General features: G+C 35.3%; 1 protein-coding gene across 1 annotated transcript in view; it reads right to left on the bottom strand.

The window, feature by feature from the left end:
- The window catches only part of LOC121731627 (nuclear receptor-binding protein homolog), a 72,676-nt gene extending 60,296 nt beyond the window's left edge, over positions 1 to 12,380 (bottom strand). The window contains exon 1 of the mRNA XM_042121148.1: positions 11,902 to 12,380. Coding sequence (XP_041977082.1) covers positions 11,902 to 12,027 — 126 coding nt within the window. The 5' untranslated portion in view covers positions 12,028 to 12,380. The remainder of the gene's footprint in view (positions 1 to 11,901) is intronic.
- Between the last annotated feature and the right edge of the window lie 8,078 nt (positions 12,381 to 20,458).

Here is a 20,458-nt window from a genome sequence, read left to right as displayed (position 1 = left end):
GAAGACGTGGGGTAGGTGCTATAGAAAAAAACTGTTCCGGGTGCAACAGCTGAGAATAGAAAGAAAAGAGGCGTAAAAAAGGAACAACCACTCATAAGCTCTTGGGGAAAAATTAAAACGCTGTTGTGCAAGTTTGAAGATCGCCGAGCGGCGCGCGATGCGGCGCGCGGAGCGGCAACTACTTAGCACTTTACGACACTTTGTTAGTTGCTTCGTCGACAGAGAACTTGTCCCTTTTAGGCCTACTGTCATAAATTAATAATTATGAGATGAAAGTTGAAAAGACTACAATCTGACTACGTGAAAAAGGTATAAAAAGATCTACGCAAAAAGGGTTAATCAAAGTACAATTTTTAAATAAAAAATTAAAAAAAAGCGTATGTCATCATCACTCTCTATCGACACTTCATTTATTTAAATCTTACAAGTAGTTTAGCCGTTAAGAGGACACATACATACATGTACATCACATACTGACTTTGACTGCCAAAATCTCTTTTTGGCTTTGTCGTAGCCGGGTAAAAAAAACAAAAAAAAAATAGTCCATCGCTTTGGTACGCTCATTGCAGGGCCTTTCACCGTGCATTAAAAATTGGCACAAAAAGTCATCGACTCCCATACTTTCTTCGTCTAAATATAGCCCCGACCGACTCACTTTCGTTCAATTTGTCTGTACCAATGACCCATTGACTCCTGTGCTGGTGAATCGCCAAGGTATTCTCGACTTTGCTGCGTTACAATAAATGTTATATTACCCTGTTAATTTTGGAGCGGAGCTGCACAAAAAAAAACGATGGATAATGAATGATCATGTGTGGGTCGTCTGAAGCGAGAGAAAAAAAATATACAAATGTCTGTACATAAGCTAATGACCGTATGAACGTTGGCCTTTTACTACGAGTCGTTACTATTAACATTACTGTTAGACCAGTCTGGGTTATTAGTTATAATATTACTTATTGCTAATCGTTTACCTTTCTCTTCTATAAACATGAAGAAGGAGAGAGCCGCTCTTATAATAGGGATGGTGACAAGGTCAAAGATTAGCGAATTTTGTTAATAAAATAAAGAAATCATAGTAAAAAATAAGTGTTCCCAAAATTTCAGCTTGATAGCATTTGTATTTTTTTGTTATGCGCCTTCAAAGTTGGATATTCAAGTCGATTTTTTTTCAATTAAATTTCTTAATATTTGTATACAATTCGATAACTTATGCAATTAAAACCAACTTTTGTTATGAAACCACTTTCATAAACGCAATATTTAATATACCTGTCGAACAAAGTTGTCTCCCGATGCGTGCAAACTACGAAAGACTGACGTCATACTTTCATAGCACTTTGTATGGAGCGTTTCGGGCAGGTCTTTTTTATGAGATGTTTTAATTGTCATATCTTGGTGAATGTTTAAGCTATCAGAGCATTCTTTCAACGATGTTTCTATTTTTTAAGTGTCTTTCAATTACCGATAACAAAAAAAAATAGTCATCATGCCTATTAGCAGACAAGATCAGAGGAAGAAAGAGTAAAGAGATAGAGCGTCACGAGGATGATAGGTGGTGATTGTGAAAGCAATTAAGTGCGCTTAATTACACCAGATGGCCAACAGGCATCGACAATCAACAAAATTTCAGTTTCAGAAAATTACTTAAACTCATACCATAAATATTTTTAAAGTGATCGAGGGAATAGGGAAGGGTAGGGAAAGGAAAAGGGTAGGGGATTGGGATTCCGGTAAACTCACTCACTTGGCGAAACACAGCGCAAGCGCTGTTTCGCGCCGGTTTTCTGTGAGCCCGTGGTATTTCTCCGGTCGAGCCGGCCCATTCGTGCCGAAGCATGGCACTACCACGTAACAACGAATTCGTTTTTTTGGTCGAGCATCAACTTAGTTCACAGAACTTATGGCAGCTCACGTAGAGTACACCACGTGTATGCAGTATCAGCACGAAGCACGTACAATACAAACGTGTCTGACTACTGTCTCGCCTATCGACTAGAATAATTACTGTTTAATAATTATGTACTTGAAGTAGGGAATGTTATTATTCGACAAATTTACTATTCGAATAATTCGAATATTTTACAAAAGTTTTCGAATAATTCGAATATTATTCGAATAATTCAAAAATTTTGAAAAATGCTGAAAACTCCTTCGAAAAGTAACAAGAAGCTTCCTACAACCATGTACAACCTATTTTGTTAATACTATGAAGTGAGCAATTCTTATTTTTACTTTTATCAACATAAATCTGTGTAAAAAACTTACATAGTTAGTTTTTATTGTTAAACACTTTAAAAATGTATATTTTAAGGTTACAGCTGGGCAATAAAAGAAAGGCTGTAAAGTGTAAATCGTTTTCGATCGTAGCACTTTTTACTTTTCTCATGTGATTATGTTTAGCCTTAACTCTTAACTCTTAAGCAGTTGAGATTTAATAATAATATTATATTCGACGTTATGATATCTATTCCTTAACACTAAGCCAGCTCACCCGTCTCTTTTTATATTTTCGATCTACGTTCACCTAGTTGGCTTCATTTGTGTCAACGTGGTTCGAAATTATAAAAAAGGGCCGCTAGAAAACAAACACCACAACCAAGAAAAAAATTGCAACGAAGCCCTGGGGGAGGGTGAAACAATCCTAAAGCTGGTGACTTTAGTAACTTGAAGTTTGGTAACACTAATAACATGATAATATTAGAGTGATTCTTCAAAAATGATTCTCCGCGTCACTTTCGTGGGAATTTTTTATTTTCGAGTTATCTTTAAATAAATGCAAATACCTTTAAGGTGCTCTAAAGGTAATAAATACGATCTTAAAGGCATGTTAATCGGTCCATAAACTACTGAGATAATCAAATTTGAAATTTCGGTCCCCACGAAAGTTGCGACAAACTCCACGAAAGTTACGATTGAATTTTCTAGGAACAAAATATGGATTGAAATCTTTTTTTCCTTAAAAAATAAAATAAATTATTATTTATTTAATCAGTTTTTATTAAGATCGACGATACTAAAGAGCATGGAGCTTTAATTTGTTGCTTAATCTGTCAAGTAACCGGTCCTGAAATGCTGTGATTTTTTCGAGGTTCAGGTGATTTTATTTGAATTTCGTGAAGTTTAAGTGATTTAGGAGGTCATATAAGGGGGTTTTCAACTAAATATGGAGATTTAGGACTCAAGATCATAATATTTTCTTCGATTCAGTTTGTGGGATATATACGAGGGCTCGCTTCGCTCGCCCTCATCTGAGTATCGTATCGCATTGCATTCGGATTGAGGATGTAATATCAGTTGGTCATGTAAAATACTGATATTCAGGTAAATCCACTAGATTAGAAGCAGATTCGATATTTGGGGAAAATATCAGAAGGTAGATTGATGTATAAAGCCACATATGTTTTGTTTTTCAAAAAAAGCTTTTAGAGTGAAAAATTCGTTCTGGGTACCAAAACCATAGCTGGAAATACTATACTATAGCCAATTCACATAGGTAAATGGTGTACAAAACAGCCTACGTAGCTTTCGTAGGTCACTAGGTAACTTTTATTGGTGAAAATCCACGAAAATTGTGCCATGATTAAAGTAATAGGTAAATAAACAAACAAAGTACTAGGAAATAATCTCGATCATATACTTTATTCCTTAATTTGATATGAGTGTCATAATTATAAATTATTATTATTCAAAACATGCTCGCAAAAGTTACGTGACTACAGCGACCACATAATTTTTAAGGAATATCTTATCTTATATTCTCTTTGTTTTGAAGCAACGAGGGTTTGAGTCCCCTGTACTGATGCTGGAAAGACACTGAACGTTGGTGCAGCTAAAACGTGTAACCACAAATCGTCGCGTTTGGAACGTCGGAACGGCGTCGCGCTCGTGAAACTAGCAAAATCGTGTGACACAGACGTTATGCCTATTAACTTTTTTTAACTTAAGGTATAACATTATTTTATTTTAGGAATTAGGTAGCCCAGTTAATCTACATTATTTTGATGTATCATACTCTATGCTAATGAATAGAATACAAAAGTTATTAAAGCTTTCCGTAAGCGCGAACAGAGTGTGACACGCGGAGAACACCGATTTTGCCCCCGATTCCGACATTGAATTAACCATTAAACAAAAACTATAAATAATTATAGATGTTTTTTATTGAAATCAGATACTTAAATAAATGAGGAATAACGTGTGTTTGGTCCTAAGGCTTGTTTATTAGGGTAGTAGTAAAGAGCGTGTGACCACATTTTGAGGGGCCTCGGAGAATTACTCATTAAGGAGCCATCGACATTTTTTGATACTGTACTAACTGTTTCAATTATCAGTCGAGGACTGCTGCGGTAAAGCTATTGAATAGCAAATTTTTATCAACTTGTCGAATCATAGATCACATATCGTGAGCTTTAAGCCAGAAGTTTTTATTTAACTACATATTTTAAAACTCTCAACATTGCAATGCACTTACATCTATTACCTTCTTATAAAACGAGTTTGTTTTATATACACCCTTATGGCGTAATACTGAATGATATTATGACTGAAAGGAGTTTATATCAATCTTCATTTGCATGTCTTTAGGTAAAATAACGTCTAAAACATGGTCAACGGCGATGATGAATGGTCGTATACTCATTTGTTAGACTAAAAACAGATTTGTATATATCATTAAAGATGTAGAATATTCATAATATTATTTTTCTAAAATAAACTTAACTATGTTCTTATTCCATATAAATTTTATGTTTAATAGCATTTTAAACAAAAATAAAAAATATTTTTAGTATTCGAATTATTCGAAAAATAATTTGGCGAATATTCGAATAATAAAATCGTCGAATATTCGAATAAAATGAATATTCGAATATTCGAATAACATACCCTAACTTGAAGCATTCATTAATATTTAAACATAATGAAACAAAGTAATTACTTACAATAAACTTGCTTGGTGTAAAAAAATCTCCTCCATTTTTAGTGGGGGTGGGGCAATTCATCTAAGATTTAAGGCATAATAATATCTTCAATAGATTAAAAATCTACAAACATATTTATATTATTTAATACTAAATTAGGTATGTTTAAATAAAGCTATCGTGTATTGAATTAGAAATATAAAAATGCACTGAACATTTAAATTATGCAAAGTTATTCTAAAAACTAAAAGTTTCCAGAACGCAATGGCAAGACGACCTTGCGTTACAATCAAGATGGAAGACTTTTGCTTTATTACACGTCTATCAAAATATATCTACGATTACTCAATATTATGAAATTACAAACACTTGGTCTTATCAGTGATCTGACGTATTCAAATGAAAAATTATTCATTGATTAGGTAGACCGTAGAAGTAGTATTGAGGTTCATTTGAGTAATGGCGTGAGTCACAAATCAATCTAATTCAAGTGATGACGTCACCAAATATCACCATTAAAATCTACAATAATATTTTCTCACGGGTTTAAGATCGCTCGTCAAAAACGGAAGGGGAATACGCTGCGTCGTCTTCAATATTGAGGTCTCTAGTAATGCCTTGATTACATCAACCGAGTAGAGGGGCGAGACAGTGCCCTCGGTCGAGAACTCGGTGCTCTTGGCCAATTTAATTGGCCCAGGAAGCCAATTCTCAGAACGTGAGAAAATCTCACCTTCGAAAAAATTTCCCAATTATGAAATTTTGTACGAACGTAACACAGTTTGTGTATTCTCAAAACTTCACATTCGAGATATTCCGTGCAAAGATCGCTCGAGTCGAACGAGTAGGACCGGTTATTTCTACGATGGCGGAATTCGTACACCAATTTACACTCCTATTGGTGGATAGACGTTCGATTTGAAACCGGTTTCTGCACGATACAATTTGTTGCTGTGAGTTTTTGTATTCTCAGAACTTCACACTAGAAATGTTTCGTGTAAAGATCGCTCGAGTCATACGAGTGCTAGGGAGTTAGGGACCGGTAGATGTCGGAATTCGTACACAAATTCGCCCTCTTATTGGTGGATATGTAGCAAAGAAGTACAAAATTTCGTACTTACTTGTGTTTCTTTTGCGATATAATAACTTACTAAAGATAAGTTAATGTGTTTAAAAGAAACTATTTATAATTTCGTTAAATTAAAATATAGCTGAATTAGGCTACATATTTTTATCAGAACTTTTGTTCTATTATATTATATACTGTATACATCTATACAATTTCGGAAATATATTCTCGGAATATAATATTTTGTAAAGAACAACTATATAGTTAATATAATATAATTTAGTTTTTAATGCTTCAAGCCCTAAGCGGTCATCGGCGACCGCGATAACAATAGATAAGCTATAATTGTGTAAAAAATAAATAAATAAATACCAGTGGAGGGGCAACCCACACCGCCCACGCCTTGCGCCGCCTCTGTTAACTACAAATAATATAGGTAAGTATATTGCAAAACAACCGCAAAACAATTTGCCAAGATAGCTAGTAATATTATAAAATCAATTATTTTGTAAGCTTTATTTACTAGAATACACTTAAATATCTTCGCACGTTGCAAAATTTGTCCAAGCGTTTTTTTAATGCCGAAACGGAACGCAAAATTTAGTCTATGGCAGGAACACCTCAATAGGTCGATTGGTCCCCAGAGCGAACTTGCCAGTAGAAATGAATAGTTCAAGAAATAATTTTACGAGGATTTAGTTATTAATTACAAATTATTATATTATGCATTGAGATTTGAGATATTATAAGTACTACGTAATCATAATATGGCAAAATAACCGCAAAACAACTTGTCGGGATAGCTAGTGGTGTAATAAAATCAATTATTTCGTAAGCTATATTTACTAGAATACAATTAAATATCTTTGCACGTTGCAAAATTTATCGTAGCGTTTTTTTAATGCCTAAAGAACGCAAAACAATGGCAGAAACTCCTCGCTACTCTATTGGTCCCCAGAATACGAGTTTTACGTATCATTCGAACTTGCCAGTAGACATGAATAGTTCGTGAGATAATTTTACGGGGGAAAATGTTCACATCCTGAGAGTTGCCTCCCTGAGCACTGTTTCGCACTCTCGCCGCTCTACTCGGTAGGTGTGATCGAGCCCTGAGGCAAGAGGCGAAAACGGTTGGCAGGATTTTAACGCAGATGATGGCAACAGTGATGACGTCACAGATGTTACAGAGATTGTGTGACAAACATACATCGGGTGAGTAAACAAACTTTTATGGCGCACATTAAACACGCATAAATCCGCGCACGAGCTATAAACGAGAGACGTTCGACAACGGCCATTGTGTAAATAATAGTTTTTGTTAACGATAAAATAATGTTCACCGTTTGCAGTTTACAATCATAGTGGCCAAGTAAACGGGCCTAAGGTGACCTGTGCCTAGCAAAATTTACGATTCACACATACATACAGAATTCGAATATATTATATCAAAATAGGAGGAAATAATATATTTTCCTGATTTTAAGTTTAAATAATTCCTAAGTGTAAAGTGATATTTAAGTCCATAATTATTGTTGTTAGGTGTGTCGGGGGACCGCTAATGTAGATGTTTGATTTCACATAACATTATAGTTTAAGGGTCAGTTGACAACGAACCGAATCGAGACAATCAGTGACATGGCGATACAAAATGCAAAAGACAAACTTAAAATCAGGAAAATATATTATTTCATTACTTTTTAAAGTAGTTTGGCGGGGGTTTTTTGAAATTTCTTAATTTATAAGCTAAAAAATAACTCAAACATGTTAAATATTTTCGTATAAGAAAATGATTTTGGTATTACGTATGTAACAGTATGAGAATTTCGATGGCACCCGGCCTCTTAATTTTCGTTGCACAGAAAAATTGTAACAGCGTGATTCAGGATTCTTTAATTGGGTCGCCACAATAACGACAGGGCTTGCATGACAATTTCGCGGCATAATATCTTACCTAGGTTTGTACTAATATAATATTATGTACAGTATTCTGTGCCTAGGTACATGTTGTTTTCATGTACATTGTTATTTTCATTTTTCGAATTAAAGTATCACGGGGAGTGCTTTGAGGAATTGTTCAGAATCGATCCACGCGAAAAATATACCGTCCTCATCACCTTGATGAGTGGCAGTCTTCTACCGTGCTCTTACGCGCAACTTTCTGCCGCGCATTGTAAAAAGCTCTGGCACGAACTGTCACCAGTAGTATTTCCAGACCAATATGACCTGCAAACCTTCAAGAAGAGAGCTCCCTCTCAAAAGGCCGGCAACGCCCCTGCAGGCTACAGGTCTTCTAATATTGCGACTTGCGTCCATGGGCGACGGTAGGTAGTTGCTTTCCATCAGAAGACCCGTTTGCCTCCTTATTTTATTTAATAAAAACTAATGTTAACAATGATCACAAAAGCCATGGTGACCCGATTGCACGTTGCCCCCTTATTTTATTTAAAAAAAAAAACAAATAGTTACGTCAATGATCACATAAGGGTTGAGCGACGACTTTGGGCGACTTTCCCCCCGGTCAGTGACCACGGGCCACGGTTTCGGCGGCGTTGCGCAACCACTCTCGCTTTCTACCACTCCAATGTTGACTTAACTCTTAACACCCTCGTTTGTTTTACGACGGCGCCAGACATTAGCATTTAGCGGTCTTTTGCGCATCTGCCTTCACCAATATGATATCTTAATGTATGTTATGTAAATTATGCTGTCCAGTCGAAAGAAATTTCATTGAAATTGGAAATGAGAATTCTGTACCTGAATTATATCTGTTTGTCTGTCTCGACTGTCGACTCACCAGGCCATTATAGTCATACACTTAAAATTAGTGCGCTTATTCACTAAATACGCAGTCATAGAAAAAGGAATAGTAAGCAGCATAAAGTTTGACCATTTTTAATTCCTGTTAGTCACGGACCTAATAATTTGCACGTCAAATATAATCAAGAAATATTTCACTACTACTCAGTCCTAGCTATAATAATTATAGTCAGGGGTCACCAAATGGCGGATCGCGGTCCGCGTCCGGACCGCCGCGCCGCGCCGACCCATTATGTGCGGACCAAGCATTTTCGAAGATGAACTACGCTAAAAGTTAATTTCGGTCTCGACTTACCAACTGATGAACATTTCCAGGATTTAAATGTCTATTATAGCTTGCACCAATTGGGACAAAGTGAAATTTCACTACAAACAAGCAACAAAATTGGCACTTTTCAGTATTAAAATATTTATTTACAATGATTAATGAGAACATTAATCATTGTAAATAAATATTTTTTTTACAAAATGTGTGGACCGCGAATGTCATTTCATTTCTGAAAATGGACCCCGAGCGAAACTAATTGGTGATCCCTGCTATAGTCTATCTGCCTATAGCCATAGCTATACGACTACGTTTAATTTCCTCCACCTCGGCACAAATGGCTCATACAATATATCGGGGTGACAGATTCCAATCCGTCTCCGTGTTCATTACCGGCAGATACCGGGGCGCACACGTCCCGTCTCGTGCTACGTCACCGTACCGCTGCCAAAAACACAACGGCGTCGCAGAACAAAAATAACCTATTTCGTGTAACCTAACATCAAAAACACTACGTAAACATACATAATGAATCTACTGTACTTGATATTATAATTAATGTGATGTGTCATGTGTGTCACCTAACACCTTACGCTCAAACCTCGAACCGATAACTTAAGTCGGAAAAGCCTAAATGGACATGAATCATGATGTTATAGTTTAGGAAAGTGTACACTTTCTGAACGAATTTGCAACATCATGCCCAGTAAGACTTGAGGTAGAAATTAGGCATGTTTGGTAACATGATCATGGCTATAAGTACTTTGTGGCCATTATGTGGCATTGCATCAGTAAACTTACCACAAATTAGTAATTTATATTACAGTAAAATAGTATCAAACTCTTTGAGGTTTTTTTTGCATTAATCAGGGGTTGAACTACAAACAGGGGTAGAAACTGCTTTTTATTAAAAAACGGATTTCATACAAGTAATAAGTGGGTTTTCAATTACGATATGTAACGGAATAACAAAAAGTCGAAGAAGCTAATCCACGTTTTAAACGGTTGGTTAGATCGGCTTATGAGTGCAGAGGCATCTGTACACGCCAATCGCTGGTGAATTATTCATGAGATTCAATGAACTAAATCATTCTTATAATTCGAGTTTTGGTCTCAAAGATAGTCTAGAAAACCTAAGAAACTTTAAGAATTAATTTGTTTTGGAAGTTAATGTCAATTAAATTAATACACAAGCAGCCATTAGTACAGAATTCTGCACTGAGTAATGTAAAGAATTAAGAAATCCAGTAACAGTTCAGTATTCAGAAACTGGTTACTAAACTGGAACTTATTAGCTGCCCACCGAGAATAAGGATCACGGTTGCAATCAATTCACACTGATTTGAGATAAAAATCCAGCTCTCAGGCCGCCTATGAAGTATGAGTGCTTTGCACCAAATGGCTAAGTACCACCGGATATACCGGATATCCCGTATCTGGTATCCGGCCAAACTACTATCCGTTTCATCTCTAATTTTAAATAAAATCAGAACAAGAGGTAAAAACTTAAATATATTTTTATGGTTATTCAGCCATATGGTCTATCATTAGCTTACAACTTTAATGCACATGCAAAAAATAATAAATAATTAGTTTAATATGATATGTCTGTTGACACTTTGCATCAAAGGTCAAAAAGATTTCTGTACAGACAAGAGGAATTTAATTCTTTTTAAATACATTAAAGATATCTCTAATATAATAAACAAAATATATAATATGGCATTATCACTAAGAAACCTAGGAAACTTTTTCCTTCGGAAATGGAAACCCACAACATCCGGCATAGTGTCAACGCACAAGAAGTAAGCTACACAGATTTTAAAAATAATATATGTTGCAATAAAATATTTCAACAAGATTTGAATATTATTTTATCGCATCCATCAGATGCAACATTTGCTTTGGTGTAGAAAGCAAATGCTGCGTCACTAATGTTTATTGTCAAAATATAAAACAGATGAAGAAAATATTACCAAGAGTGAGTATAATTTGACTTTGTTAGTGTATACTTACATTTTATGCACATGAACAAGCTTTACCTTATGCACAATCTATGCTACGAGGAAGTGTTTTTGAGTGAAAATAGTCAGATTCTTACATTCAAATCAGGATGTAGTAAAAAAACATATTTAAAATCAAGAGTATTCGAATTTTATCTTTTTATTTGACTTAAAATTTTGTTATGTGACAATAGATAGCAAAAGTAGCCATAGGAAATCCACCTTGCTATCTCTCACACTCTTATCTTCATTAGACACCTTTTTTTCTCAGCATGTTGCACATAATATGTTCCTGTTATCTCTGAAAAGCGGGACTGAGCCTGTCCCATTTTAAGTAAGTATATATAATACCCAAATTGTGCTAATATTCAGCATAAGATGTAGTAAAACCTTAGCATTTAAATAATTTATGATTCGGACTTCAGAGGGTAATAATTTGTGAGCGTAATTTTGAATTAATAAGTAATTTAAAAAAATCTTCTTAGAACTGCAACACTGTATTGTTATGTCTGAAGAACATGTTTTAAAGTTTCTCAACCCATTAAATGTGTTACAACATCTACAATTATTATTCACTGCATTTTTAGTCAAACTTTGTAATAACAATCACTACGAAGACTATCAGACAAGAATTGATATTTTTAACAAATTTAGTCAATGCAAGATTATTTTACAACAAATGGGTTAAAAATACACAAGAAATTGCGTCTTATTTTAGTGTAATAAGGGTAACCTTGTGAATCAGCTGATGACACCTTTTGTTCTGGCCTACTTTGACTGATTACTTTGTGCGTGAGATTAATATTATGTGAAAACTAGACTTACCTCTTCTCGGCGTTTGAGCCAGCGGCCGCAGGGACTTTCCTCCAGGATCTCACTCTCATCCTCCGAGTCCTCGCCACTCTCCCTGGGCGACTTGCGCTCCTTGTCGATGCTCCTGCCGCCCGACATAGCACCGATCCGAGACCAATATATCCGAAACTGTACACGACACTGTCCACTAGTATCTCACAGGTGTTTCCCTCGTGAAAACGATCGGAAATATCTTCAAAATACACTTTTTCTCGTAATCATAACCGAGGTTGCGAGACTAGATGTCACTAACGTTTCATCCCAAAGCATTATTTATCCACGACACTATGTACGACGTGATCACGCGAAGACGATTCCCGAAGATTTATCTACGTAAACCGATAGAAGGCAGCTCGCCCAGCGAACTTACACATAATACCTAATTGAAATAAATTGTTCACCGGCGTAACTTTCGACGTATTTCTGTTCGACACAAATATTGACCATAGACTGAATTTATTTTTTGCGCTGTCTGGCAACTGGCAAATGGCAAGTGCGCCACAGACTTTCTCCAGGCTCCACGATCTTGTGACCATAGACAAGTTCTATCTAAAGAAATTTAATATTTTGCTGGTTTTATTTTCTTGTATGGAAATATTATATTATTATGATTTATAAAACAAGAAAACTCATAAAGCTGAGTTTTAAAGTAAAATTTTTTCCAGCTCGATATTTTTAAATTTGTGACGTAGCGCCATCTAGTGTAACTATATATAACAAGTACGTCCGTTTCAAAACCAAACCAGCTTAAATTATTATGTATTTATGTAAGATTGGATATTAGTTCTTTAAATATTATATACATATTATTTTAAAACAAATTCTCAAAACAATGAAATGTTTAATATTATGTTTTAACTTTTAATATACTCAATTTTAATAATGTACTGCCATCTAGACGTGATGTGAAGAACTGTTATTTGACTGTAGTACACAGAATGAGTTCATGTATTAGTTCCCTAGATGGCAGCACAAGTCACAACGAATTTTGCATTCTGAAAAGTTAATTAATTTTAAATAATTAACAGTTTACCGAGAACTAATTATTAAAAGAAACCTTTTATTAAATAACTCTTTGAAGGCACTGATTGTATTTTTTATTTAAAAGAAGCAGTTAAATAATTAGGCGTTGTTATGGTTAAGTAAAGTTTTTAAATTTGTTGAGTGTACTTAAATCACAATTAAGTTATTTAGTTGGATAAGGATTAATGCTGTATTTATTATAATTGCTTCGAAAATTAGCCATTATTTATCGTAAAAAGAAAAAGTCAAAAAAATGTTATTGAGGGATATCCATAAGAGATAGACATCCATCGCGAAGTTTTATGTAGGTACCTAGACCTTTTCAATGTATACAATTATACTTGGTACATTAATTTAATTATATTGAAAGCCTGCGTTTGTAATGTAAGCGAGAAAAAAAAGTTTTTTTTTACGACATCGCATTAGAAAGCCCAATAATAACAGCATTTCTCCACTGTTATTATACAGGGTGTAATAAGACCACTTCCGATAACTTTGGGGTATGATTATACTACATTTTCTGATTACGAATATGTATTTTTTAAATTTTTTTTTAAAATTTTTTTTATTTCTTATTTTTATTTTTTTTATAATTAATACCCTTTAAACATGATAATAAACGACAGAACACACAGAAACCCTAATGTATGTAGTGTCTTTTCAATTTCAAAAAACCCATGAAGCATGACGTGGAACTTAGAACTCTGACCTCTGACCTCTCATCTAAGCTACTTGCAGTATTAAGAGTTTAATGGTAGCTCATGTAGAAAACTGTAAGCAACTGTCTGTGCATGTGTAACAACTTACGACAGTATGGCAAACTTCTAAGATTATTAGACTAGTTAAAAAGTTCATCGTAACTCGTGAGTAACGAAACCGATGCGGATGAACTGTCTATCCGCAATCGTCACTTATCAATCGAAATTACAGATGATACACGAAAAAACCTCATATATAAAACTGGCAATTAACTTACGTGAAAAATGTTGAGTTCAAGTGTTCTTACTTCTTAAAGAATTTTGAAAATAGAACACCAAGCAATAAGACCAGTCACCACCAACAACGTCAAAAACATTTCTCGTTAACGAAATGTATCACACCACAAAGTATTTTATTACAACTGAAATAATAATCAATTACCTATTAACACTTTACACAATACTACCACGTTTTGATACTTGAAGTAATTGTTAAAAAATCAAGCTTATTTCCTAACAACTCTAACAACCTATTACCTCAATGCTCAAATGGCTACTAAATTAAAAAATCTATTTTAATTTTTTAAATAATGTTTTCGTCATGTATCGGCTTGCGGAAGTACCTAGTCAAAAGACACCGAACGGCGGCTTGCTTTGATCGCGGAGCCGACAAAGCGCGCCGCTGTGCAGGTGCACGACGCACGTCACACGTGTCGCTAATCCATTTCAAGGACAATCTAAGTGTTGTACCCTATAAATTCAATACTATTTTGTCGATATTTAAATTACCATTAAATAATAAAAATTATAACTATTATTTAGTAGATCTCATCTCATTTTTAAAATTCGATACCTACATTACCGTGATAAAGTGATTGTTAAACTATGGTACGCGTTATGCGCGTCTACGTATGCGCGTATACGCGTCTACGTACCAATGAAAATACTTTAATAATACTTACCTAATAATTAAATAACTTTTAATTATTGTCGCTTTTCTTAATATTGAGTAGGTATTTGTTTATTTTTAGTTTGACAGTAATCAATACGTACTCGTATGTAAAACAATTAATACGATTTATCGATAAAAAAATTATCGATTACTCAAAATATGCACATTGCACAGGGATACATCCCTATTATTTTACAAAGTTTTTTATTCAATTTTGTTCAGTCGGCTGTCTTGGGCTAACGCGTCTGCAGACGCGTTGGCCAACGCGTTCGCCACACGCGCCGTGCTGGTGTAGGTACTGTGACGTTTTTGTTTAAGTTTTGTAATTTTACGTTTAGATGTTGTCATATTGCTTGTTTTGTATATTGTTAACTATTTTTTTATGTTTGTAATTAATAACGGGCCGTGACAAGATACGTCCGATGAATGTGCGATGTGAACTTTTAATACCTACTCGTAAACCTTTTAAGGAACAGGTGAACATCGTTGTCGATAGACGATAGTGCGGTTTAAACAGTGCAATAAAAAGTGTTTAAAGAATTGGAATGTCTCCTGTAATTACTTTTGTTAAGTGTTGAATAACTCTGCAATCTACATCGAGTTAGATGGATCATGGAGCACAGTTCGAACTGCATTTCATAAAAGCAGACAGCTGATCACAGGTCAGTGAACATGTTATTTTTTTTTTTTATTTATTTATTTATTTAGCTTACATAACATTATAAGTAAAGGAGTTCACAATATTTAGGTTGCTTACAATACATTACATGATTCGAGTGTACACTTATTTAAATTGCATTAGGAATTACAATATTATTATTTAACCAGGGGACCCCAAACTAGGCAAAGCCTGTATCTTGGTGGCCCATTTTATTTATTTACAAAATATGATTTAACGTGAGTCCGTGCAAAAGAACAACCATCATTAAAATACTACATTAATTATGTTACAATTGTTACAAAATACATATCACACAGTATTATAGAAATCACTTAATGTAAACAATTTAGAACAATCAAAATACATAATATAATTATATATTATATAATAATATTAAACAAATAACGAAGTATAACTAGTAAGTACATTTGTTTTATTTTATTTTAGTTATTTTGAATAAATATGTTTTTTTAATTTAGTGATATAAAAATAGTGTTATAGTAAATTTGATTTTTAATTATAAGTACAATTTCACTAGATTAGATATAATAAAAGAATGTCAAAAAATTAATAAAATTAATTCCATTTACAGATTAAGTTGAATAAAATAGACCGAAAATAATTTGATTAATAACTACATTAAACTGAATGTAAGGCCAGTTAGAATAAAGGGAGAGGGGATGACGGGAACATGAATGTGCTGTGTTATGCGAGGTTTGTGTATGTATGACGTGAATTTACTCTTTTAGCCTGTCTGTTGCTGCTACAAACATCTACTAGTTTTTCTGTTTCTGCATAGGATTTAGACTTAAGCCATTTCTTTATTTCAGAAGGTGGGATTCTTACAAGTGATTCTGATGATACATTTTGGTCAGCGGCTGCAGATTGGCTTACAAAATTATGTATGTAAGGTGGTAAACGCGATGCAAAAGCCGTCCGTGTTCCCAGCAAAACGGGCACGGGCGTCTGTTGAGATCTAACATCCTTTTTTAGGACTCTTAGGATGAAAAGCTGTCTAACACTAAGAACGTCAAATTCTTGAAGCAGTTCCGTTGTTGGATATCGCCGTGGCTTTCCAAGTGCCACCTTAATTACTGCTCGCTGGGCACGTTCAAGTATGATCATGTGTGATTTGGCCGCACCCCCCCAAACGCCGATGCAGTACTGTAGCAGAGACTGGCACAGAGCACTGTACACCAGTCTTTTTACAACAATACTAGCAACCGGTCTCAAAGATCTCATTATATACATTAATTTGCGTGTTTTCCTAGCTACAGCCGCTATATGAGGTAGAAAAGTAAGTCTCTCATCCAAGTCGATGCCCAGGTATCTGACTGATGGAACTCTGCTTAGGCGTTCGCAGGTACAACTCCGGAGGAGGGGGAAAGACAGGGAGCAGCAATTTTCTTTGTGTAGCTTTATGGAGTTATGTTTAGGGCTAGTGGCGCCAGTTATGTGAAAGAATAACACCTTGGTTTTCTTGACATTGAGACAAAGGAGGTTTTGGTTCAGCCACTTCTGAATATGCCCGATGCCCCTTTCAGCAGCGTGTACAGCACTATTCCAGCAGGAACCACGAAAAATTACAACAGTGTCGTCTGCATAGCAAATAACCTCTGCATTGGGGATGTTTAACAGGAGAATGTCGTTCATATATAGAATAAATAGAGTTGGAGAGAGAATACTTCCTTGCGGGACACCTCTTGTTAGTTTTTGCTCCTCACTTATCCAGTCGCCTAGCTTCAGCCTCTGTTTTCTATCGCTTAGATAGCTTTTGAACCAGGAGAGGGCGACTCCTCGAACTCCAAGGCCTTCTAGTTTGCGCAGCAGTAGTGGGGTGGAAATTGTGTCGAAGGCTTTTGCAAGATCGAGGAATACACCTACACTCCTTTTGCCACTATCCAGGACTTCTCCAACAGTTGACGTTAGCAGCCCGACAGCATCTTCAGTGGAGCGACCTTGTCTGAAGCCAAATTGACGATTCGAAATCAGATTTTTGTTTTCCAGGAACTGTATTAGACGCTTATTTACGACTTTTTCTAAGATTTTTGACAAAATAGGTAAAAGCGAAATTGGGCGGTAATTTTCGATCTTGTAGAGCCTGACTTGTGAATCGGACTCACAATAGCTGTTTTCCAACAGTCAGGGAAGGTGCCTGTTTCCATACTGAGATTACATATATGTGTCAATGGTACGAGTAGCCTATTTTTTATATATTTTAGTAGGGAAGCTGAGAAAGAATCGATGCCTGGGGCGCTATCTGTTTTTAACTCTGTCAGTAAATTGTCGATTTCAGCCGGGTCTACAGGTTCGAAGAAGATTGACCCTGAAAAGTCGCTGTTGACCTTTACATTTTTGCAACGTGTGTCTTCATTTGTAGAAGTTGTTTTTAGAATTTCTGAAGCTATTTTTGTGACTGCATTTGCAAAGTATTTATTAAATGCATTCACAGCTTGTTGTGGAGTTGTATGATTTTTTAAGAGTTCTTGGGAGTCAGACTTATTTCCGGCAATATCGCAGACATCTTTTATAACATTCCATAGTCTTTTTGGATTTTGATGGTTCTTGGTAAGTAATTTATTTTCGTAGTTGGATTTAAGCGTTCGTAGCAAATTCGTAAAGAAGTTACGATATCTTATGTATGTAAGCTTAAGTGATATATTTAGGGGATCTTTTTTAGTCTTAAGGTGAAGGGAATCTCTATGGCGCATGCAGCGTATAAGCCCTGGTGTTATCCAAGGCTTGAGATTGTACTTTTTTCTACTCGTCCTTATTTCTGTGGTAGACTTATCTATTTCGGTTGCAAGAATGTTGTTAAGGGTCTTCGTTGCGTTATTTATATTACACTCATTAAGGATAATACTCCAGTCATAGCCACTTAGGTTATTAAGAATTTTGTCGTAGTCAAGTTTACGCTTAGTTCTAGGTAATAGTTTGCTGTCATTTTTTATTTTGCTTAAACTCATACCAGCAATGGTCAGGTGATGGTCGGTCAAGGAGCAGTTGCATACAATGCCTAGCGCTTTGGTATTTGGCCTTAAGAAGATGTGGTCTAGACATGAGGTTGAGGAGGAGGCCACGAGTTGGGAGAGAGATGGCAGGGAAAAACCCATGCTCGATCATCGTGCTCAGGTAAGAGTTAGCATTATCGGATGTTTCATCTAGTATGTTAATATTTATATCTCCAGCGAAGACATCATTTTTGATCTCCTTATTACATTCCAGAATTTGTTCTAAGGAGGTCAAAAAGTTTTCCGTATTCGAAATTGAGGGAGATCGGTAAATACCAATAATATTTACCTGCTTTTCAATGTTTACAATGAGGCAGTTTGCATCGGTAAAGATTGGTTCCCGGGCGCTAGCAGACCAACAGTCTCTGACATAGACAGTCACGCCACCGCATTTATTTGTTACCATTTTTATGTGAAAGGCGAAGTAGCCAGGTATCGTTGGAATATGAGGGTCTGGAGAGTTAAACCAACACTCAGTAAAAACCATCGCGTCAAAACATGTATCAAGCCGCTTCAGCATGGCATAAAGTTCAACAGAAGAAGCCTTATGGCCTAAGCTTCTCACATTGCACGACAGAATCTTGAAATTTAGGTTTGTCAAAGCGGTTCCACAGTCCTCGAGCTTGTCTAGTAAGCGACAGTTAACAGAAAGAGTATCGTCAATATCACTAAGCAGGTCCGAGTTATCCATAGTCCGATAAGTTAAGTGGTAATATTGTTTTGAATATCAATAATAACGCATGGTATAAGTTTATTCGGTGAGCAAGCTCGAGAAGTCTAACCAACGATCTAATTAGCTCGTTAAAAAGTCTTGTTTTTAATGTTAAAATAGGAGACGTTGAGGTTTTTACATAGTTAAAGAGTAACATTAGAGTAATAACTAAATAATAATAATAATTGTAGTTGTCAATAGCGGCAGGTTGAATAACTTGTTGATTTAGTTTAGATTTGAAGTTTAATTTGTTATGTCTATAAATTTTGCACTGATTAAAGTTATCAAAGAATAGAATTTCAATGGAAAGTGGGAATGTGATTTCTTTAATATTAGTGCAGCGTGATAACATTGAGTGTTTATTTTTCAGTAATTGTGCAGATTTGTGTAACCGGGTTGTATTGTATAGAATTCCTTCAGGTATTGGATATTTTCGGAAGGGAAGGGTTTGTGAAGAGAAATGTTTTATAAGTTTTAGGCTAATACATTTAGGTCTAACAAAATATAGTTGTTTAACATAATTTGTGGTAGTAGATAGTAATTTTGGATAATAAATTGGCAATAATATATTATCATGAATAAGTAATATTAATAATAATAAATTGATAATAAATTCAGGTAATAATTTTTGATAATAAATTGGTAAAGAATGTAATTCAGGCAGTTGTTGTTTGGTTAGATATATTATGTGTTCGAACGCGCTCGAGATCAGCCGCGGAGTTAATTGTAATAGCGGGACATCCTTCTCCCCTGCGCACCAGGTGACCACTACTCTATGTGGCCTTCTGGTTGTTGGGATTCTAAACTTCAAATAATACAACTGGTTCACTCGTAACACTATATATTATCATCTCATAAACTTTTCCCAACATTAATTTTACTAATTTTTATATCTTGCCAATATGAGCCATACTTTTAGACTTACTTCTTACAAATTGTCACTTGTATGTTTTTTAATAACAAAGGAGGTTTACAGAGGAGGCCTTATTCGATTCAACATGCCGCCCACCAAGGACATCTTGTAATGTCCTTAACTTCTAGACAGGTATAAAAATTAAAACTCAAACAATAGGAACTAAACATAACCGCCCACCGTAAGCTTAGTGCATTAACTAAATAAATTTCAGAAAACAAACTCTAACATACCTTTAACAATAACAATATAATAGTACTATAAAACAATTAACAAATTATTAACATTACAGGTAGTAAGCACAACTTAGAAGTGGGTCGTTTAATTAAGGAGCCGTTGCATTTGAGAGTTACAACCCGCGTGATCTGGTCACTACTACGATGTTTAGTAACTACCCGTCCCATAAGCCACCTAGCCGAAGGCAAACCGTCCTCATTAACTAACACTACATCACCCACGTTGGGCTCAGGCATTTGTTTTGCCCATTTGTATCTCTGCAACATGTACATGAGATATTCGTCGGACCAGCGTTTCCAGAAATTTTGCACCATTTGCTGGGT

This window comes from Aricia agestis, chromosome 11 (assembly GCF_905147365.1).
Source record: "Aricia agestis chromosome 11, ilAriAges1.1, whole genome shotgun sequence".
NCBI lineage: Eukaryota > Metazoa > Arthropoda > Insecta > Lepidoptera > Lycaenidae > Aricia > Aricia agestis.
Note: the sequence above shows the minus strand (reverse complement) of the source record. Positions and strands in the feature narration are given on the sequence as shown.